The 24,281-nt window shown below is 38.4% G+C and overlaps 1 protein-coding gene across 6 annotated transcripts in view; it reads right to left on the reverse strand.

Annotated features, from left to right (window-relative positions):
* EIF4G3 (eukaryotic translation initiation factor 4 gamma 3) overlaps positions 1–24,281 on the reverse strand; it is a 371,582-nt gene that overhangs the window by 158,333 nt on the left and 188,968 nt on the right. For 3 of the 6 annotated variants that reach the window (XM_044667832.1, XM_044667831.1, XM_044667833.1), the window contains exons 1-3: positions 13,881–13,972; positions 12,314–12,427; positions 8,650–8,682 (exon numbers count right to left, since the gene is read on the reverse strand). In XM_044667832.1, coding sequence (XP_044523767.1) covers positions 8,650–8,682; positions 12,314–12,427; positions 13,881–13,910 — 177 coding nt within the window. In that variant the 5' untranslated portion in view covers positions 13,911–13,972. Of the gene's footprint in view, positions 1–8,649; positions 8,683–12,313; positions 12,428–13,880; positions 13,977–24,281 lie in introns of those variants that run through there. The other 3 variants (XM_044667835.1, XM_044667834.1, XM_044667830.1) reach the window with 2 other exon arrangements.

A 24,281-nucleotide genomic window follows, 5' to 3' on the forward strand; every position in this document is an offset into this window, starting at 1 on the left:
AATCTGGCCTCAGATTCCTAACTGTGTGACCTTGGGCAAGTCACTTAATCCCCATTGCCTAGCCTTTACCCCTCTTCTGCCTTGACGAATATATAATATTTGATTCTAAGATGGAAGGTAAGGGTTTAAAACAACAACAACAACAACAACAACAACGAATGGTTAAGAGCATTAAGAAGAAGTCTGAAGTCACATTTGAACCCAGCATCTCCTGTCTTTAGGGCTGGCTCTCAATCCACAGAGCCACCTAGATGCTCCCTCTCCTTTCCCATTTTTAACATAAGGGCAATATTTCTAATGACTATTCATGGGGCAAATATCCTTAATTTTTCAAAGACCAACAACAGTTTAATTACTAGATTCAATACTTCATTCAGGATCCCAAAATATAGTTCAACTGAAGCTTGATGACTTGAACTACTAATGATAGCTATGTATTTTCTGATCCTTTCCTTCCTTGTGCAGTATTCTAACCATACCTATTTGGGTTAATCTTTCTTGATTTAAAGATCATTCTCTCCTTGGCAGAAATAACAGAAAATAAACCTAAAAGAGGTGTGGTTTTTGTCATTTCTCCATTATCATATCCATCCTATCCACCCCACCACAAATAATAGCCTTATTCTTTTCCTGATTCTCTTGTTTCTCTGGTCTAGCTAATTGCCCTTTCTCTGTGTCTGTCTGTCTGTCTGTCTGTCTGTCTGTCTGTCTGTCTCTCTCTCTCTCTCTCTCCCCCTTTGCTCTATTCTTAGTATGCACTTATTTGGGGATTTACCTCTCCTTGAATTTCTTCTTTTAAAAAAAATTGTTGGTTAATTCATTAATTAGGATCAAGTGATCAATAAGGTAAAAGCACTTAAAAAAAAAAGACCATAAGCGAGGAGACCTGGATTCAAGTCAAGGCTTGATCAATAATTATCTACACAAATCCAGGCACATCACTTATGTCTCAGTTTACGCACATATAAAACGAGAGGACTGAACTCACAACAATAAGGACAACAATTGACATTTCATCTAGCACTGATCAAGCCTTCTACTTAAATCATCTCCTTGGAGCCTCACCACAACCCTGACAGGTAGTACCACAAGGAATATTACCCCTCATTTTGTAGATGGGGAGAATGAGAATTAGGGAAAGGAAACATGAAATGCCTTCCTCATTCATGGTCTCACACCTGGGATTTCTGTGAAACTTTTAACAAAAGATCACTATTAGTTACTAGAAAAACATTTGATCACATCTTGTCTGTGATTTAAATTTTTTAAAAAGCTAACTTTCCCCCCCCCTCTTTTTGGCTTGGTCTTATAATTTCATTAGTGTAATGAACTCCCAGTAAGAAGCCTGCAACTGTTTTGAAGTCTGAGAGTTGCCTGGGACACTGAAAGGTTAAGAGTCATAGGGAAGAAGGATAATACTTGATCCCAGGTCTTTTCAGCTCCAAAGTAGGCCCTCTACCACTGCCCTAAAGTTCTAGCAGCCCCATGTATCTGTAAAACCAAACGCCATCTAGACCGGTTGGGATTCATTCACCTCCTCCATACAACCTCCCCAAATACCTCTTACTACACTATAAAGTCCTTTAGGGCACTCGGATACAACACAAATTAGAAGGTTATCTATATCTTATCCACCCTGTTTGGCCACAAGACAACACAGACTTGGCCTTAATTATTTTGGCATCAACCCTCGTGCTTACCAAAAGGTTCTCAAAACAGAGGCCATTTGTAAAATGTCTGAATGAATCTATCTCTCTTTTATTAGCATAATCCACTGTATATACATAGCAAGAATTAATATTTGGTGAATGAATAAATTAATTAAACAGGCTTTTCCCCCTGAAATAATAAAACTAAAAAGCAATATTGAATATCTCTCGCTTTCCATAAGATAGCACTGGGTAGTCCATGCACGTCTGGATTTTCTGGCAGAGTTTTGGAAGGGGCACTTGGAAGTGCTACAAGCAAAATAGACAAATTCCACATATGAGGTTCTGAATGAAGATTAACTCAGAGAAGTAGGGGTCCCTGGGAGTCTGTCCCATTAAATCCCATCTTCTCATCTCTCAAGTCTTTGCTGCATCTTCTTGGCAGCTATTCCAAAGCTGTCTAACCAGGCTACTCTCCTGCTCAAGCACTCCAGGATGGCAACCAGGGACTCTAGCTGCTTGACTGAAGCAACTGGTTTTTTTCATCTTGGTATCCTCAGTGTCCAGCCTGCTTACATGTTTGATGGATTACTTCTGAGATAAGGAAAGTGGGCCTGAGAGTTAAAATGATCTTCCCTAAGGTCACAGCAGCAAGATGTAGGCAGAGCATGGATGCAGAAACCAGGATTCTTTTGTGTTTCTCTAATAGCTAATGGTTTACAAAAAACACTTTCAATATAGAAACCTTTGAAAAGAGGTCAGGTAAGTAGTGTTATCTCCATTTATGAGAGACAGTGTAAAATAATGTAAAGAAAGCCAGTTTCAAAGCCAGGAAGACCGGGATTCAAATCTCACCTCTGACACACAGTGGCTATGTATGAACAAATCACTTACCTCCCATTGCCATAGGAAAACCCCTGAGGCTATCAGCTGTAAAGAGGGCAACAATCTGCATTAACAGAGTGAGTTTCTTAAATCAATGAAATCACAGATTCAGTTTCTATCTCTCAAACATTTGTAAAAAGAATTTGTAGCCACAGATTACTCACTGCCAATCCCAGTATGGGAATATGAAGGATTTTCAAATCCCAGTGTGTACAAACTGATCTTAAGAATTAGAAGACTTATGTTCAAGCTCTAGCTTCAATGCCATGTGGCCTTGGAGAGTGATTTGCTTCTCTGGCCTTGTCTTCCTTATTAAAACTGTACTAACGAGCCTTAGACTACTTTACCAGATTGTTAGGAAATAAGTATTTTGTCAACCTTCAAACGTCACACAAATGTGAGCTGTTATTAGAGTGAGGTCCCTAGTCTAGGAGGCTAAGCTGGAGGGACTAGAAGAAAGAACTCCAATGTCACCACAGTTCTTTCCACCTCTGGATTGGGTACAAAGAGGAGGTCAGCATCTCCTGACCAGCATCAGGTGGCCAAACACTCTGATGCTATGGCAAGCCTGGGTTAGAAGAGAGAAAATGAGATGAGTGACATCACAGGATTGTGGAAAGAGTTCTGAATTTGACACAGGTAAGAGAACGGGAGCCCTGCCAGTGACTAGAACCAGTGTAGATTCTTAGGCAAAGCAAATAGCCTTGCCAGACTTCCAGGTCCTTTATCTGTCAAATGAGAGGATAAGACTAGAATATCTCTAAGGTTCCTCACTGAAATTCATTGTCTAAACAACTATATTCAATCCCTGTTTTGCTTCTTATTGGCACTGAGACTTAGGACTAGTGGCATTTCTTCATCCGCAAAATAAAGAAGTCTAAGTTTCCTTATAGCTATAAATTATATAGTACCTCCCACAGATTACCTCTAGATAGCTAGGTGGCACCACAGGGGCCCAGAATGCTGAGCCTGGAGTCCAAAAGACTCATCGTATTGAGTTCAGATCTGGCCTCAGACATTTAACAGCTTTGTGATCTTGTGCAAATCACTTCACCCTGTTTGTCTCAGTTTCCTCATCTGTAAAATGAACAACAACAATGAATTATCATTCACTTAAGCTAACTTCTTCTAACCCTACTTAGTCTCAAAGACAACTCCCTAATTACCTTTAGTTCTTAGATGTTCTGAATCTAATACACTTTTTATAGTACATGAAAAGGCAAGTGTCTATTAAACAAGAAATAGCTCTTCAAAAAAAAAAAAGATGGAGAACATTCAGAGGGGAAATCAATATAGTAAAAGGCCTCCAATTCATGCCATGTTTGACAGAATTTACCAGCTGATAGAACTGATAAAGGGGATTGAGAGAGAAGGGAGTGGGAGTGGGGAGGATTCAAGCATGTGAAGGATTGTTGTTTGGAAGAGAGATTCGACTTGATCTGCACCGTTTCAAGTTGTAGAACTAGGAACAATGGGTAGAAGCTGCAAGGTGGAAAATTTATGGCTGACATAAAGAAAATCTCCCTAATACTTAGAATGATAGAGAAGTATTAAGGCATGGGCTGTCCCCACCACCATCACTCCAAGCACAGCACTACAGATCACTTCTATGCCTGGGGAATTGTCAGTAGGATTAGGTGGCCTCTGAGGCCCCTACTAATGTGACTAACTTGTGAATAGAAAAATAATTATAAAAATATCACATTTTGAAAAGGGCCTTAAAAACCAACTAAAGCGACTTCATCCTACGGGTGAAGAAATTCAGGTGTAAAGAAGAAGGAACTTTTTCATGGACCCATCACTAGTTCATTCCAGAGTAAGAACTAGAAAATAGAACTCTGGTTTCTAAGATAAGTGTGCTCTTCAATACATCTAGCTATTATGAGTGAAACATGACAAACATTACCTAGATCTATATGATCAAGAATGCCTTTCAAAATAGTCAAGTCAAAATACAGCAGAAAAATAACATCCTCTTTAAACACATGCCACAAGAGAAACTATTCTTCCTTGGCAAACACTTTCTGACTCTGGCTAGAGATGTATTTGTTTATGGAGCTGACTAAGGAAAAAATCATGCCATTGAGCTTTTTGAACAGTGTGTACATGAGAAACAAAGACATACAGAAATATGTTGCAAAATGTTTTTTTGCTCTAGGAACAAGCCTCAAAATCAATTCTGTGATCTATTTCATGATGACAAGGCTGATTCCTTAGCCCAAGTACTTTTATGTGACTTTAGCCTGAATCCACTTAAATATAATAAATCTAGGTTTCCTGTTACATTAAATGGCCTTTGAGATTATTTTTTAAAGTAAGATATTAAAACTTTTATCCATTATTATATTTTTATAAACAAAGTATCATCAATTAATGTATAGTAAGCATCAATATGGTATTAAAACCATCTGAAATAAACTTTTTATCCCAGAATGGCATAAGATGAGGACATTGCAGCAGCAAGGTTTAAGTCACTTATGGTCTTCTGGGACAGCTAGATGGCTCAGTGGATAGAGTGCTAAGCCTAGAGATAAGAAGTCCTGGATTCAAATCTAGTCTGAGACATTACCTAATTATGTGACCCTGGGCAAGTTAACCAACTACCTACTGCCTCTTATTGATTCCAAGACAGAAGGTAAAGGTTAAAAAAGAAAAAGGTGCTTCCATTCTTCTCTCAGTGTGCCTGTCTTGTGTGTTTTACCTAACTGTCCTTAGGCACAATGATTTCTAGGTCGGTCCTACCCATCTTTTGGCTATCTTGGTCTGCATCTGCCTCCTTTTGACTTCAATGGAGGAAAGGCAGCAAGAGCTCTGAAATTAGAACATCCAAGAGAGCAACCCTCTGTGAAATGGGAGCACAGAGTGAAAAGTGAACGGGTTTCCACTGCCCTCTCCCACCTCAACGGCCATCTTTGTTATTATTTCTTCAGTTTCATAGCTTTGTGCTCCCTAGTTTTGATTCTTAAAATGGAAAAAATGCCCTTAAAAATAGGAAACCTACAGCAATACACTAAATAGTCGAGTTTTGTTTGTCTTGTGTATTCCATCACATGTGTAGCAGGTAACCATGGATATTACCCAGGGGATTTTTTAGTCTTTCAAGGAACAAAAGTTCCAATTTAATCTATCACAGAGAACGGAGTCACGATTTTTAAAAAATAATCAGATTCTACCTAAACAACACTAAATGCTATTAGCAAATTTAACAAAGTTTTAGTTTACTCTATGGGTTTTGTCTAGGCAGCAAATAAAGCAATGTATAACATTTAATTTTTTTGGAAGGAAAGGGGAAATATATATCTCAATGTCCTATTTACAGCTTAAACTCAACATGCCAAAAACTGTTATCTCCACCATCTCATTCCCTCACTACTTTAAAAAAAATTTTTTAACCTTTACCTTCCATAGTAGAATCAATACTGTGTATTGGTTCCAAGGCAGAAGAGCAGTAAGGACTAGGTAATGGGGGTAAAGTGACTTACCCAGGGTCACACAGCTAGGAAGTGTCTGGGCTCATATTTGAACCCAGGACTTCTCATTTTTAGGCCTGGTGCTTTACCCACTGAGCCACCTAGCTGCTCCCCCCACCCTCCCATCACTTCATTTTTAATAACTCCCCAACTAAAGAGAGTTAATTTTCCCAGGGTCTTCTCTCCTTCACACATACTGAGAATGAGAATGTCTCTTTACTCTTTTTTATTTATATTCAATCAGTGATCAAGTCCATTTGATTTTACCTTTCTAACGTCTCTGGTATAAGTCTGCTCTTCTCTGACACCGCAATAACTGTTTTCGTGCCAGCCCTCATCAGCTAGGCCTGAACTTCTGAAAGGGTGGGCTAGCTGGTCTCCTGCTCCAGTATATCCTGCACTCAGCTATCAAACTGATCATTTGACCATATCACAAGTCCACCATTCATGAACTCTAGACATACTCCTGGTGCCTTTAGGACCAGATATAAAAACCCTGTGGTTTTGACAGTCTTTCCTGATTCACAGTTTTCTTCAACTTCTTGCCCAGCCTGCACAATGTCTCAGATCCATTGGCCTCTTTGCTCTTGGGTGCTTTCCCTGGCTGTCTCCCATGCTTCTTCCAAGTCCTAGCTAAAGCCCGCCTTTTCCCAACGTTTCCCTCCATCACTCTCAGTGCCTTTCCTCTAAGATAATGCCTCAGTTTATCCTTTACCTGTGTTGGGTTTGCACCTGGTAGTTTGCATTCTGCCTCCTAGAAACAAGAATAAAAACTCCAAAAGAAAACTCTTTCTCCAATTCTAAAAGGGCATGCAGTGGGGGTGAGGGTGGGAATTGCAAACATGGGTTTCTTTTTCCCCCATAAAATAAAATCAAAACCCTCTTCCACATGAGGAATCAAGGTGGCAATTGAACACAACACTCAGAAACACTTAATCCAAATTCTGTCTCCTCTACTTCTTAGCTCTTTGACCTTGGGTCAGGTACCTAACCTCCCTCAGATTCTGCTTCCTCACTTGTAAACCAAGGATGATGCACCTAGCAGAGATGTTGTGATAGTATATGTAAAGTATTTTTTAAAACTTAAAGTACTCTATAAATACTAGCTAATACTTAGTCTTGGCTAAATTATTTCACTTCTGACATCCATTGTGAAAAACTGGTTTCTTTATTTTCTTAAATTGTTAAATTTCTTTTCCTTATAAAAAATAATATATTTTTCATGGTGTTTTAAGGTTTGCAAAGAGCTATTCTTATTATCTCCTTTATTTCTCACAACAACCCTGTGAGGAAGGAACCAAAGGTATTATCATCCCTATTTTATAGTTGAGAAAACAGGATAAAAGAGTAAAAGTCTTGCTCACAGACACAAACGAAGCTGGTATGGATTAAAAGGATTCACAACAAGGCTCTTGACTCTAAGTTCAGATCACCTAGCAAGATGGTAACAATCACTCCGAATTCCATTAACTCTCTCTAGTCTTAAATTGATATCCCTGATTTACCTTTCTATCTACATGTATGTGTTATACCCAATTCTCTTAGATTTCATGATCTTCAGAAGTATAGGGACAACAGGGCAGCTAGGTACCACAATTGATAGAGTACCAGACCAAGAGATAGGTCCTGGGTTCAAATCTGATCCCACAAACTTTCTAGCTGTGTGATCCTGGACAAGCTTCTTAACCCCAATTGCCTAGCCTTTGCCACTCTGCTTTTTTAGAATTAAGACTAAGAAGGAAAGGGTTGAAAAAAAATTATAAAAACATTTTAATTCACATTGTTCTACAGTTTAAAGTGGGAAATCCTTCCATTAGTTCAACCTATTCCTGCTATAATAATGACTAACAAATACTATAACAAATACAGCACAACAGATCATCAAACACCAGTAAGTACTCTTTGCATTCTTTTTGACATAAATATTGCCTAGACAAGTGACTTTGAGAGAAAGTACTAACTATGCATGAGAAAGTGCCTGCTCTCTAAAGCCTCTAAATTCTGTTTTAAATACATGAAAAATGATATGCAGTGATTCTTTTTATTCAAGGATTTTTAAGAGAGGTGTGCTAAATGACCTGTTATGATCTGACTATTTTAAACTTGCTTATTTAATACTTACTTTAATTCAAAAACTATGAGCAGTCAAAAAACGTAATTAAAATCAATATTACATGTTCTAAAAAGTTAACTAATTCAAGCTAAAAAGTTGAACCCAAATTTCTATTAAAAGTGGTTATAAAATCTAAGTTAGTAATTAAAGCTGAGTGAATTTAGAGATATCACTCTTCTTTGCTCTATGTGTTAATATTGTTATATCAGCATGTAATTGAGAACTCTTAGAATGTTGCCTGTACCACTGAGTGAAGTATCCATAGTAGAAATATGACAATTTTTAGAACTGAATCTTTGAAAATTTTAAAAGGCCTCCTCAATTGAGATCTCAATAATTTCCATCAAAACAAAAAGGCACTTGCTAACTGCAAACAGTGCAGTCTCATAGGTTGATGAAGTCAAAAAGGGCAGTGGGCCTCTGGGTCTGAGATCCAGGACACATTTGATGGCAGCATTCTAAGAATTAGCAGCTGTTAAAGAGCCCCAGCCCATTAGTTAAGATTTAGGTGAAAGGGGCAAGGGTACAATACCTGATGATGGGCAGGTCGAGGCCCCGCTGCAAACTGAGAAAAGGAGGGAGAAGACAAACACAAAAGGAAAGGCACAAAGAGTCAGAAACACCACAACAAAAAACCAAAATGCCACACAATCTGCCAAAAAAACAAAAAACCCACAAGGAAAAAAAAAAAAAAAACCACACACACACACACAGACACACGCACACAGTCAAAGCTTTGCTGCAGGACAGTGAGAGACAGGTACTAGGATTCCACAGGTTAACACCGTTATGATCAACAGAGTTTGGTTTAAGAACCTGGGGAGAAACACAGGAAGCCAGCTGCCAGGTCATATGGGCTTTCTTACAGTAATCATACAAATGTGGGTACAATGCATAAGAAAGCTGGAAGGACTGGCAATTAGGCCAAGCCAATCAACAGCAAGTAAGCTATGTGTAACAGATAAGGCTTCAATCAGAGCTGGAGGAAGTGAGAAATGCTTTGAGGCTGCACCATAGTGAGCAGATCATTAAGGGATCCAACTAAGCACAAGGAATGTCAAAGGAATGCATCTTAGGCTTTATCTAAGGTTAGATGTGTTCTAGTACCTCGACAGCCAAAGGTGAGGAAGGTTTAGCAGTTCACACATGGAAGGAATAAATCCTTTCGAGTGTTTGTTTGAAAGGGGGAGGGGAGCAAATAATATTTAATATTAGAACCATCCAAGCATAAATAAAATAAACTAGTTAAACATAACAGCCAGCACATCCAGGCAGACAACTAGTGAACATCAGGTTTCTACAAGAATGAAGATCCTATTGGAAAGGGGCCAAGCAATTAAATATACTGCTTGAAATCCAAGCCCACAACTAATATTTATGCATAGTGGCAAAATGCTCTGTGTGCATACTTATCATTGACTACCACTGAGAGCAACATGTAAATTCTCTGCCAGCCTGAGGAATGTTTGAAAGGAGTAATCCATATTGTCATTCCTTACTTTTCCCTAACTTACCACACAAAAAACATGGCTACTTAATTCTCAGACCAAATATATATCTCAGTGACAAAACAGTTCTCAATGTACCAAACAGTTTTTTTTATTTGGAGGAACAAGACAAAACGTGGAAGCTACAACTCTGCTCCATTGCCCAGCTACTAATTCACTAACAGACAAAGTCACCCTCTTCAAAAGTAAAATGGAAAAAAAAATCAACCAGGAAAGCTGGTCCATTTCCACCAACATAATTATGGAATGAAAGATCACAGTTTCATTTGTCCAAACAAATCAAGACAACAATAGTTGTGGCTTATCATACACAAATTCTTCCCAGAAATAGGAAACGCTAAACTAAGAAATAACTTAATCCCAATAAAGATTACACAATCTAACAATCTGCAAAACCCTGGGAAATGCTCATTTCCCTAGGTTGCCATATGAAACTAGAATGTCAAAGATAGAAAATAACCAAGAGAGTATGTAGTCTTACTCCTTCTTTTGACAAAAAAGCAGTCTATATGACAATTCCAACAAATTTTATCACAGCACAAATCTACAGTGTCAAAAGACTAATGTCACAGGAAGTTCAATGCAGAATTCACTTAATAAGCTAAAATGTCATCTATCTTCCTAGTAAGCAATGTCTAAGTGAGCATGTTATGAAGAGATATAGAAGGATGTTATTAATAAATTCCTTCTTTAAGCTATTATATGCTTCAAAGTAAGGAGTGGGTCAGGGTAGAACATCCCTTTCTGTTAATGGAAATTCTGTGCTGTTTTAGAATGGTGGGTTACTCATATAAGTTATCACTCTAGCAAGAAGTTCTCACCTCAAAAAGATATATGGCCTTATCATGATTTTCCATTTCTTACTTGTGAAAAAAAAATCTGATCATATGCTTTATGTATGGGCCACACAACTCGCATTAGCCTTTAATAAAGAAGAAGGACAAATGCTTCCAACCCAAATATTTAGGAGGGAAAGGATGGGGTGTGGAAGAGAAGCCATATTTTAAACAACTTAACCTGAGAGCAGTAGTACCTGTCTTATCACTGTTCCACAGAAAGGTCCCATTTCTAAAGCTCTAAAGTCAATGCTGAAAGTTTATATAGTTGAAACTTTCTAATCAAAAAGGTATTTTCTATGAGGAAAGGAATACATAATAAAAATAATAATCAAATTTCGTTCAAGTTAGTGGGAAAGTATCCTAGTCTATTTTGCACTAGTCACCATTGGCTATTGAGTTTTTTTATTTGGTTGACAGTATTTGTTTTCCTATGGGTAGCTGTAAGCAACAGAACAAACTGTAGTCGCTGCTGGCTCATAATAAAAGTTGAAACTTCCGTTTCATTTGGCTTTGTCTTTAGATGGAAAAGATAATAGATATAAAGGAAAGCAGCCTTCTGAGAAACCTGGATCAAAATGCTCCTGCCACCCACCCCCTTAATAGTCTCCCTCTCACACCCCTTTGTGCAAAGTTGGCAACCAGGCATGGCCAACATATGCTGATGTCAATTTGGCACACTGAACCATAGCATTTTAAAATAACCACAGAGTATTGCAAAAGCCATGATGCTCCCCTCTCCCCAATTATGCTTTCAGTAGTCTGACTACATTGGACAAATTGAAAATAAACTACTATTTGGAGTCTTGATGTGACAATAAGAAACAAGGGTAAATTGATAAATTATACTTGGGCTTACCACTATTAAAAAAAAAAACAAAAACAAAAACAAAAACAAAACCAACAAAAAAGGCCCAGAATTTCCCCAAGTTAGAATTCAAATAGGATCCTCTTGATCTCAATTAGAAATAATGCCACAAAGATGGATTTGGGGGTGGGGGGGTGGGGGACACTTAAAGCCAGTTGGATTGCAAAGGCAGCCGTCCAGAGAAGAACAGAAGAGCCGCGGGTGTGCAATTGCCAATGGCCCATTAATGCAGAAATAGAATGGAGTGAGCTCTGGACGCTCTACAAAGCAGGGTTAGGGGCACTTCCTGAGCGGGACAGCTTACCTCTCCACACCAGCGGGACTCGCTGTGGGGTGGATGGGACTAGACTATTGAAGCCCAGGATGTCAAAAATGCAATCCAGAAAATTTCCTCACCCCTATTTTACCCTCCCAGCACCATCACAAATGAAATCAAAGAAATCAAACCCAAAACAATAAGCAAGAGTAGTTTGGGGCCAGCTAGTCTTGCACTTGTTTTGGGAGCATGTAAATGGAATGTTATATGTGTGGTTTTTAGTAATGGGGGTGGTAATGGTCACTAGCAGAGCGGATGGCAAAAATTGCATAGAGGATAGTTTTAAAAAAATAAAGTTTACGACCACAGAAAATGGCTGAACAACTGCAGACAATTTCCCCCTTGATATTTAATAAAATAATGGGAAAATACTTATAATTTGCATTATGAATCAAATAAACCTGAAAGTGCCATCCCTTTGAATTTTTTTTCCATTAAAAAAATTCCCAAATTCTTCCTATCTAATTCCCAATAGATAAGACCCACCCACATTCTTTCATTCTTCCCCCACTAACCCTGGCAGAAACTGCCATGGTCTCTTCTACTTTCAGGGAGGAAGCAATCAATGCATTTCTGTAGATCAGCCAATAAATGGATGTGGTCAAAAAAAAAAAATCGTGCCAAGGGCACTGCTGCCTGCAAGAAGTACAGTTTGTTATATTGCTTACAATGCAGTATTTTATCCAGCCTCTTCCAGCCAAGGACCTGTAAACGGGAGTCTGTTCCAAAACCTTCCTCCTCTTCCAGTTGTCTGTGCAATGTATTGGCACTGTTCTGCTGGGCTGTCAAAAAAACTGGTTTAGAGATGCAGCTCTTCAGTCAGGTTTTGCACCAGTTCTAACCATGTAAACTTACTCGTGCTTTTCAACAGTTAAAAAAAAAGAGGGGGAGAAGAGGACCATAGTACTCACTTACTGTTTATGAAAGTTTAACATCAGTGTTCCAGGCTAATGATTAGAACTGGGGCCTATGTGAAATGAAATGGTGGGATCTCCGTCCCAATCCAAGGGGTCCAGTGTCCGCATCCAAAACCACTCTCAGGATTGAGCTTCCATTGGCCACCTTGTTGGCAATTTCAGTAGAGAGGTGAAGAATTAAATGGGCCACTGAGCCTGACCACCCACCCCACATCCTCACCACCCCCTTTACTCTTAAAGATTATTCTCCCACAGCTCAATGAGACCCACAGGCTAAGAGCTGCTATCAGAGAAGAAGGGATGGGGAAGGTTGAGAAGAAAGTGATTAAAGTTTTCAATGCAGTCTGTGTTTTCCCAGTAGGCTAAATACTGAAAAGAAACTGACATAAGGCACCGGATCCACTAATTCTCAATTCACATGAAACAAAAAAGAATGGGAGCTGGCATAGTGAGTTTCCTTTTCCCTACCAAGCAGAAAGCATGGGCATGGGAGCCAAACGAAGACCCTGCCTCGTCCATCCTGGGGGTCATGCTGCGGAATCACAGAGGTGATGCATAAAGAGGGTTTAATGTTGAGATGCTGCAGAAGCGCCTTCTGGCCAAAGCTAATCATGCAGGGCAGGGCAGGGCAGGGCAGGATAGAAAAATGTCCAGAAAGTGGACAACTTCCAGGATTTCCTATGAACCAGTGGGAAAAGGAGCCTGAACTCTGGGAGTGCTCTCAGTCTCTGAGGAACCCAATGCACTCAGAAAAAATGAGTGCAGGAGAAGAGACCTTACATTTGGATGCCAACTGGCTTAACACCCAACGAAACAGATATGCTCAACTGTACCAGCATACACATATATAGTCATACTGTTAGAATGGTTAGAACTGATCCAGTGACACTGATTTACAAGTCTTACTCCCTAGAACACTGGAGACTGAGAGTGCAATTACAAAAATTGAACTAATATTTTAAATTGCTTTGCTTCTTTCTCTTTGCTACTGAAAAATATCATTAATGGATAAAGTACTGAAATGAGGTGAACTTGAATGTAACTATACTAAAAAGAAACCATGTTATTGAGTTGGAGAAGCGGATGGAAAGAAATCTGTCTTCTCCTTTTTTGGGAGGGGGGGGGACACAAAATTTTAAATGAAATGTTCCAATGGGGAGGGCTCTGAAAATGCAATGCAAACCAGTAGGAACAAACACTTTGGAACAAACTTCCAGAATTCAGTGAAACTATTTTGAAAAACACCAAGCTACTGTACACAAAAACCAGACAAAAGGCGATAGAGAAATCTACGTGGAACTAGTTTATATTCACTTACCGGAGAGCGAGTTTGAGGCTGTGAGTTCATTGTTTGAGGGGCTTGGGGATACACCAGCGTGGTTGGAGCTGCATTCTGTCCAGAGGGATAAGGGGTCTAGCCAAAAACAAACAAACAAACAAACAAACAAACAAATAAATAAATGAAGGAAGGAAGGAAAGAAGGAAGGAAGGAAGGAAGGAAGGAAGATTAATATAACATTTGTAAAAATCAAAGCCAACAACTCAATTCCTAGGATTTGGAGGCATAGCATTAAGAGTTGCTAGGCATAGCATTAAGAAATCACCTAAGCAAACTTCTTCATTTTACAATTTAAAAAATTGAGGCCAGAAGTGGTTTTTCCCCCTAAAGGTTTTCTAAATAAGTAGCCAGTAGGAGAACCAGTATTTGAACCCAGATCTTCTAAGGCCAAATTAGGTGCTCTTTCCACTACACAACACTTCTTGAACAACCTCAAGTACACAGCCGATGCCTACAACTTTACTAATAAATATGGTCTACAGGTCCTCCTATTTCATTTTAGATTTATCACAATACAAAGTCATATAAATGCAAGAAATATTTTCAGTGTTCTCTGGTAATTACTGCTGACCAACGGACTCAATCCAATGAACACATACTAAACATTTACTATGTGCAAAGCACTGTGCCAGATGCTTATGATAAGATGAAGCCTTAAACTGTGCCCACCTTCCACGCGTTCACATCCTACTGTAGATACTTAGAACATGCAGCACATATAGGCAGTTGTAGACAGAACAACTGGGATCAGAGTTCTGAGCCCACAGGTCATTACTTTGATGACCACAATTAAATCACTACACTTCTGAGGCTTTCTTTCCAAACTAGCAAAATAGTGGCCCAAATAGTGGGATCATTATCAATTCAAAAGGGTTTTGTGACCTCAGAAACAAATAAAAAGCATTTATTGTTCCTTGTGTCCTTCGACTGGGTATTTATAGTATAACAGAACTCAGATATGGCATACCAAGTGGCTTGATGACTTCCTCATAGTATGGGCAAAGATGGGATGAACTACCTACTTAACCACTTCTAAACCCACCCCCATCCCCATCTGACCTCTCCAAGTGATTCATTCTTGTAGGACTTGCCAAGAAGCAGGGGGTAGGGTTTAATAGTTAATAGTCACAGATATACCATTTCTAGGTTTCTTACCAATACTGGAGCTATTATCTTTCTCTGTATAATCTCATCGAAAAGTAAGAAAGATGGCTAAACAAATCATATAAAATGAAATGTAACATATTATAACTTCATCAAAAAAGACAAATATAAAAAATCTGGAAAATCAAGAAAGATTAAATTAACTAGAACAGGGTGAAGTAAACAGAACCAAGAAAACAATATATAAAATAACTATTATAAAACAAAACTCTAGATTACATGTGGTGACCACCTCCTTTGTTTAGAAAAGTAAGGCGTTATGGGGGTGGAGCAGTGTACATAATGTCAGTCATCATTAATATTTCAGTTCCAGTTCCCTCCTATCTTAAACTCATTGCTGATGGGTTACTGTCACAGGGGTGGAAGAGGATTATTCAGATAGTAAGCAAGCACCAAAAAGGAACTGAAAAAAAATAAGGTAAAGAAACTTACGGGGAACTTCCTTAAGGCTTCAGAGGGGAGAAGCCTCATCACAGGAGGCTTTGCTCATCCTACCAGGGCAGAGGAAGTAGAATCACAGGACTGTGAGCACCAAATTAGGCAAAGACCAGGGATAGGATGCAAGTCCAGATATAATATCAAACTGCTGCTTACTTACTCCTTTGTCATATAGAAAAGGGCACTTGATTTTCAGTGGCTGGTGGTGCAACAGAGTGCCTCATTCAGGAAGAGTTCAAATCTGACCCTGGGTATTCCTTACCTTCTGTCTGCCTCAGCTCCCTCATCTATATGGGGAAATAATAATGTCTCCTTCCTCAGTGTTACTGTATAGATCAGATGACCTATGTGTAAAGTGTCTGGTATATAGTAGGAGCTTAAAAAAAAAAACAAAACACTTGTTCCCCCTTACCAACACTCCCCACCTGTGGGTCTGGAGTTAAGTTATTGTGTAAAATGAAGGCACTGAGATAGATCATTCCTGATCTCTTACACCACTGAAATTCTGAGATAAGAGGCACAGAACCAACCAGCAGGCTACCACAGTGACACAGATATCTGACGATGAGGATCCTCACCAGAGTGGCAACAAAGAGTCACGCCCACTTGTGATTCCTCATCAGTGAACAGTCAACAAGCATTTACTGAGTGCTTTTGATGGGCCAGGCACTGTACTAAAGCTGGGGGGAGCTGCATTCTCAAGGGGAAGACAGCATGCATGAAATAACTCTGCACAGCCAAGACAGATACTGTAAATAAGAGTCCATCTCAGAGGCAAGGCAGAAAGGAACGGGAAGAGCCAGTCAGGATAGCCAGGGAGAAAGAAGAGTGTAGAGGTGTGCACAGAACACCAAGAAAGTCAGTATAAGCAGGGGAGTGCAGAGAAAATGAAAGGCAAGAAGGAGTCATGCCACGAAGGTCTTCAGAAGCCAAACAAAACATTCAATAGCTGATTCTGAGATGGTAAGAGAAAACCATGGAAGTTTACTGTATAGGGACAAGATATCACTGGACCGGTCAGTCAGTCAATACTCAATTTACTAGGAACTGTGCCAAATACTGAGAATGTTAAAAACAGACAGTCCTTGTGAAGAATCAAAGGAAAATAGGAAATTATTGCAGGTCCAAAAAGAACTCAGGAATAGAAATCATGACCTCAGACAAAGCAAAAGCAAAACCAGGTCTAATTAAAAGAGTTAAAGAAACTAGCTCTTAATAAAAGGTACCCTAGGCAATGAAGTAATATCAATACTAAACATATATGCACCAAATGGTAGAGTATCCAAATTCTTAATGGAGAAGTTAAATGAGTAACAGGAGGAAATAGTAAAATTATATTAATGGGTAACCTAAACTTTCCCTTCTTGGAACTAAATAAATCTAACAGAAAAATAAACAAAAAAGAAATTATAAAGGTAAATAGAATTTTAGAAAAGTTAGGTATGATAGACTTCTAGAGAATTAAACTGAATTGAAATAGAAAGGAATAAACCTTTTTCTCGGGGATACATGGCAAATACACAAAAATTGACCAGAATATGAAAACCTCAACCAAATGCAGAAATAGTAGATGCATTCATTCCAGATCACAACTAAATAAAAAGTACACTCAATAAAGGGTGGTAGAAAGATAGATTAAAATTAATGTGAAATAAAATATTCTATTCCCAAAGAATAGATGATTCCTAAAGAACAAATCATAAAAACAATCAATAATTTCATTAAAGAGAATGACAACAATGAGACAACGTATCAAAATTTATGAATTATAAACAAAGTATTATTTAGAGAAAAATTTCTATCTCTAAATGATTACATCAACAAAATAGAAAAAGAGTAGATCAATGAATTGGGCATGCAACAAAAAAATACTGGGGAAAAGAACAAATTAAAATCCCGAATTAAACGCCAAATTGAAAATTCTGAAAAATCAAAGGGAGAGATCAATCAAATTCAAAGTTAGAAAACCGTAAGCTAAAAATAAGACTAGGAACTAGTTTTTTAGGTTTTAAAAGGCCAATAATAAGATAGAAAAACCATTGGCAACTTTGATTTTTTTTTAAAAAGAAGAAAATCAAATTAACAGCATCAAAAATGAAATGGGTAGATTGATTCCCCACCAATGAAGAGAAGAATAAAGCAATTATTAGGAGCTAGTTGTCCAATTATATGCCAATAAATCTGACAATCTAAGCAAAATGCATGAATATTTTACATGTGTATGTGTATATGTATGTGTGTAATTTGTTAAAATAAGAGGACCCATTTTAGAAAAAGAAACTGAACAAGCCATCAACGAACTCCCTATGGAAAAATCCCCAGAACCAAATGGATTCACAAGTGAATTCTAAAAAACATTTAAAGAATAATTAATTCAACTTTACTACATAAAGTATTTGAAAAATAGCCAAAAAAGAAGTCCTACAAAATTCTTTTTAAGATACAAATAGGGTGCTGATACCTAAATCAGGACCATAAAAACCAACAGAAATCGTATCTCAATATAAAAGCATTTGACAAAATACAAGTCATTCTTATTAAAAACACTAGAAAGTATAGGAATCAATGGAGTTTTCTTGAAAATGATGAGTAGTACCTATCTAAAACCATCAGCAAGAATGAACTGTCAAGATCTCCAGGAACTGATGCAGAGTGAAAGGTGCAGAACCAGGAGAACATTGTACACAGAGACTGATACATTATAGCACAATCAAATGTAATAGACTTCTCTACTAGCAGCAATGCAATGATCTAGGACAATCCAAAGGAACTGATGAAAAAGAACTGTGGGAGTAGAAACGCAGAAGAAAAACATTATGATCGATCATGTGGTTTGATGGACATATGATTGGGGTTTTGGCATTAAAAGATCACTCTACTGCAAATACAAATAACATACAAATAGGTTTTGAACAGTGATACATGTATAACCCAGTAGAATTGTTTGTCATCTCCAGAAGGGAAAGAATATGAACCACATAACCATGGGGGAAACCCCCAGACAAATAAACAAACAAACAAACAAATAAATAAGCAAGCAAACAAGCAAGCAAGCAAATAAATAAATAAATGCAAATGATGAAAATGAAGTAAAATAAAACCATCAGCAAATACTATCTGTAATAGGGATAGGTTAGAAGATATCCCAATAAGATGAGCGGTGAATCCAGGATTTCCATTATTACAACCATTACTCAATATTGTTCTATAAAAGCTAGCTTTATCAATAAGAAAAAAAAAATTGAAGGAATTAGTATTGGCAAAGAAACAAAGCTCACTCTACAGATGATATGATGGTATGCTTAGATAATCCTAGAAAGTCAAATAAAAACCTACTTGAAATAATTAACAATTGCAGCAAAGTTGAACATAAAATTAACCCACATAAATCATCAGCATTTCTATGTATTTCCAAAAAAGTTCAAGAGCAAGCGATAGGAAAAAAAAATTTGATTTAAAATAACTGTAGACAATATAAAATACCTGAGTGTCTACTTGCCAAGACAAACCCAGGAACACAATTACAAAATATTTTTCACACAAATAAGGTCAGATCTCAACAAATGGAAAAATATCAAGTGGCCATTGATGAGCCAAGCCAATATAATAAAAATAAAACTCTACCTAAATTAATGTACTTATTTAATGCCATACCAAACTATCAAAAAGTATCTTTTTTTAGAGAGTTAGAAATTCACCAGGAAGAACAAAAGCTCAAGCATATCAAGGAAATTAATGGGAGGGGGGAGGGGAATTTAAGGAAGGTAGTGTAGCCAAACCAGATCTCAAAGTGGTAATAAATGGCGAACATCAACATAATTTGGTACTAAGAAACAAGTCAGTGCAGTAAATTAGGTATGCAATACACATTAGTAAATTACCATAGTAATTGAGTACTTGATAAACTCAAAGATCTGAACTTTTGGGACAAGAATTCACTATTTGACAAAAACATTATAGTAGAAAATAGAACAGAACAACATTTCACAGCATAGACCAAGATAAAGTCAAAATGGGTATGTAAGGCAGTGATGGTGAACCTATGGCATGGGTGCTAAAGAAGGCACACAGAAATCTCTCTGTGGGCAAGTAGCCAACCCCCACCCCACCCCCGGTCATTACTAAAAAGGCAGAGGGATTTGGGGGGAGCTGTTCCCCTCCAACTCTCTACCATGCCTGACATGGTTTTTTCACATTCCTACCCCTCTGGCCAGCGGTCCAAAAATGGAAGTGCACAGGGGGTAAGGTAGGCCACAGAGCTGGAGGGGAGTTGAGAACTTGAGCCACTCCCCTCCTCCTCTCTATACTTGCTGAGGTCATTTCTCACTTCTTCTGGGGAGTGGGGAGGGGCGCAGCACAGCCAGCATTCAGTGTAGGGGAGGAGGACGGCTCTCCGTCTCTAAAAGGTTCAACATCACTGACATAAGGTGTGATACCATAAGTAAATTACATAAGCATAGAATAGTTTGCCTATCAGATCCATGGATTATGAAAGAATTTATGATCAAACATTAAATATAGAGCAATATATAATATAAATGGATAATTTTTATTATATTAAATTTAAAATCTTTTGCACAAATAAAACCAATGCAATAAAAAATATAAAGAAATCAAAAAGCTGGGAAAATTTTTTTATAAGAAATGTCTCTGATAAAGGCTTCAATTTCTCAAAAGAATGAAGAACTGAGTTTAATTTATATATTTATACAAGTCATTTGGCAAGATTTAAAAAGATATATAAACTGACAGTTCTCAAATAAAGAATTAAAACTATTATATTAATATGAAAAGGTTTCTCTAAATCACTATTTTTTTAAAACCTTTTCCTTCGGTCTTAGAATTCATACTAAATATTGTTTCCAAGGCAGAAGAGCAATAAGGGCCAGTCAACTGAAAATGACTTGTCCAGGCTCACATAGCTAGGAAACATCTGAAACCAGATTTAAACTCAGATTCCCCTGTCTTTAAGCCTGGCTCTTTATCCACGAGACACCCAGCCACCTCTCTAAATCACTACTGTTTAGAAAATTGCAAATTAAAACAACTCTGGGGTTATACCTCACACCTAGCAGATTGGCTAATATGACAGAAAAGGAAAATGTTGGGGATTTAGTACACTACTACACTCTTGGAATTGAGAACTGATCAATTTAGAACTATGCCCAAAGGAATATAAAATTGTGCATAACCTTTGATCGAGCATTTGATGGAGTCTACATGCCAAAAAGATTTTTAAGGGTTGGAGTGCAAAATGACCTATTTCTACAAATATTTTCGTAGTAGCTCTTTCTGTGATGACAAAGAATTGGAGAGTGAGAGGATATCCATCAATTGTGGAATGTCTGAAAAAGTTGTAGTAGATGATTGTAATGAAATACTATTTTGATATAAGATATTATTAGATCACTTCTGGTTAAGATGGTGGCAGTGTAAGGAGCAGCTGCTTGATCTCTCCTAAACGAAGCATACAGGACTCCTCAAGGGGACATAAAAACAAATCCAGACGAACGAAGGGATCCTACAACAGGGCGCAGCATTGAAGGTACATGGAATCAGGGCATTTCCACGCTATAAAAGGGTGAAACAGCTCTCACTAAAACAGGAGAGGAAGAAGCCCCTCCCCCCCCAAACCACGTACAGTGCCAAGGCCAGCGCACAAAGAGTTAAAGCAGGTTTGGAGCACCCATTAAGTCATTGGCAGCTCCAGGACCTGTTCCTGAGAGGAGCAAGACTTAGGACCCCAAGAGGCTAAAGAACATACACGGACTTTGAATACAGACCCTGAGCGCCTGCTCCAGTGAAGGCATTGCACTAGGCGCAGACAAGCACAGGCTTGGACCTCAAGTGGAAACCCTGTGCAGACAGGAACACAGCTGTAGAAGCAGCGTCCTGAGACTGCTGAAGGAGCCTCAGACAGAGGGGCAGACCAGGGATGACCAGGAGGCTCGACCCCGAGAACAACGAGACCCGAGACCTCGGGAGCCTAGAAAGCGCAGACAGACCCTGAGTGTGAGGATAAAGCACAGAAGGTGCAGGTCTAACAATGGCAAGCCAAAATCGGAAACCCCAGAAGAGAAAGATTATCAAGAAGAACTCTGTAACACTCAAAAACTTTTACACAGAGAAAATCCAGACAACAGAGGAGAACAAACAAGTAATCATATCCAAACCTTCCCCCAAAATAATGAAAACTGGTCACAAGCTATTGAAGAGTTCAAATCTGAGATGATGAGAAAGATAGAAGAGAACTGGCAAGAAAATAACAGTTTAAAAGGCAGAATTTTGCAGTTGGAAAGTGAGGCTAAGAAATCAAATGAACTGATTGCAAAAAGAACACCAGAAATGACCAGATTGAAAAGGAAAACCAAAAGATCATAGCCGAAAACCAGTCCCTAAAGGCTACAATTGAGCAATTAGAAGCTAATGGTCTCTCAAGACAGCAAGAACAAATAAAACAAAGTCAAAGGGCTGATAAAATAGAAGGAAACATGAATATCTCAATGAGAAAGTGACAGACCAAGAAAACCGGTCTAGAAGAGACAATTCGAGAATTATTGGTCTTCCTGAAAAAGCAGAAATTAATAGAAACCTGGACTCCATACTAAAAGAAATTATTCAGCAAAATTGCCCTGAAGTTCTACAATAAGAGGGCAATATAGACATTGAAAGGATCCACAGATCACCCTCTACACTAGACCCAGAAAAAACAACACCCAGGAATATAATAGCCAAATTCAAGAGCTTCCAAGTAAAAGAAAAAATCTTACAAGAAGCCAGAAAGAGACAATTCAGATATCAAGGAGCACCAATCAGGATCACACAGGATCTGGCAGCCTCCATGCTAAAAGACTGCAAGGCTTGGAATATGATATTCAGAAACGCAAGAGAGCTGGGCCTTCAACAACGAATCAACTACCCATCAAAACTGACTATATACTTCCAGGGGAAAGTATGGGCATTCAAAAAAATCGAAGATTTCCAAGTATTTGCACAGAAAAGACCAGGACTAAATGGAAAGTTTGATATCCATCCACAAAAATCAAGAGAAACATGAAAAGGTAAATAAGAAACAGAGGGAAAGAAAGAAAACTCATAATTTTTTTAATTTGACTCTTTAAGGACTTCAATAAGATCTAATTATCTGTATTCCTATGTGGAGAAATGCTATGTAGAATTCTCTGTAGTGAACTCTATTCACTATTATAGTATTCACTATTATAGCAATCATCAGAATAATTCACAGGGAGAGGACAGAATACTAAATGGTCTAAGATGACATGGGGGGTGGGAAAGAGGGGAGTGAATAGTAGGGGACACCAAGAGAAACTTGAGTGAATAAGAAAAATAGGATATTCTATTACACACCAAGAGGGCATGGGAAGGGGAGGGGACAAATACTATTATAAGAAGGAGAGGAAGAGAGCATTAAGAGGTAATATTTAAACCTTACTCTCAGTGTAATCAACCCGGAGAGGGAAGAGTAGCTATATTATCCACTGGGATATAAAATTCTATCTAACCCTATTGAGAAAGTCAGAAGGGATAAACCAAGGGGAGCAGGGGAGTGGGGAGGTCAAAAAAAGGAGGGAAGAAGAAAGGGAAGGGAATTCATTAGGCCTTTAAAAATAAAAAGAGGGGAATAAAAAGGGAGAAATTAATAGAAACCTGGACTCCATACTAAAAGAAATTATTCAGCAAAATTGCCCTGAAGTTCTATAACAAGAGGGCAATATAGACATTGAAAGGATCCATAAATCACCCTCTACACTAGACCCAGAAAAAAACAACACCCAGGAATATAATAGCCAAATTCAAGAGCTTCCAAGTAAAAGAAAAATCTTACAAGAAGCCAGAAAGAGACAATTCAGATATCAAGGAGCACCAATCAGGATCACACAGGATCTGGCAGCCTCCATGCTAAAAGACTGTAAGGCTTGGAATACAATATTCAGAAAGGCAAGAGAGCTGGGCCTACAACCACGGATCAACTACCCATCAAAATTGACTATATATTTCCAGGGGAAAGTATGGGCATTCAACAAAATTGAAGAATTCCAAGTATTTGCACAGAAAAGGCCAGGGCTAAATGGAAAGTTTGATATCCAACCACAAAAATCGAGAGAAACATGAAAAGGTAAATAAGAAACAGAGGGGAAAGAAAGAAAACTTATAATATTTAAATTTGACTTTTTAAGGGCCTCAGTAAGATCTAATTATATGTATTCCTATGTAGAGAAATGTTATGTATAATTCTCTGTAGTGAACTCTATTCACTATTATGGTATCCACTATTATAGTAATCAAAAGAATAATTCACGGGGTGAGGGTGGAACACTAAATAATCTAAGATGACATGGGGGACGGGAAAGAGGGGGTGAATAGCAGGGGACACCAAGAGAAACTTGAGTGAATAAGAAAAATAGGATATTCTATTACACACAAAGAGGGTATGGGAAGGGGAGGGGACAAATACTATTATAAGAAGGAGAGGAAGAGAGCATTAAGAGGTAATAATCAAACCTTACTCTCAGTGCAATCAATCCGGAGAGGGAAGAGTAGCTATACTATCCATTGGGACATAAAACTCTTATCTAACCCTTCTGAGAAAGTCAGAAGGGATAAATCAAGGGAAACAGGGAAGTGGGGAGGTCAAAAAAAGGGAGGGGCAGGGGGCAGCTGGGTAGCTCAGTGGAGTGAGAGTCAGGCCTAGAGACAGGAGGTCCTAGGTTCAAACCCGGCCTCAGCCACTTCCCAGCTGTGTGACCCTGGGCAAGT

Source organism: Gracilinanus agilis, chromosome 3 (genome assembly GCF_016433145.1).
Source record: "Gracilinanus agilis isolate LMUSP501 chromosome 3, AgileGrace, whole genome shotgun sequence".
NCBI lineage: Eukaryota > Metazoa > Chordata > Mammalia > Didelphimorphia > Didelphidae > Gracilinanus > Gracilinanus agilis.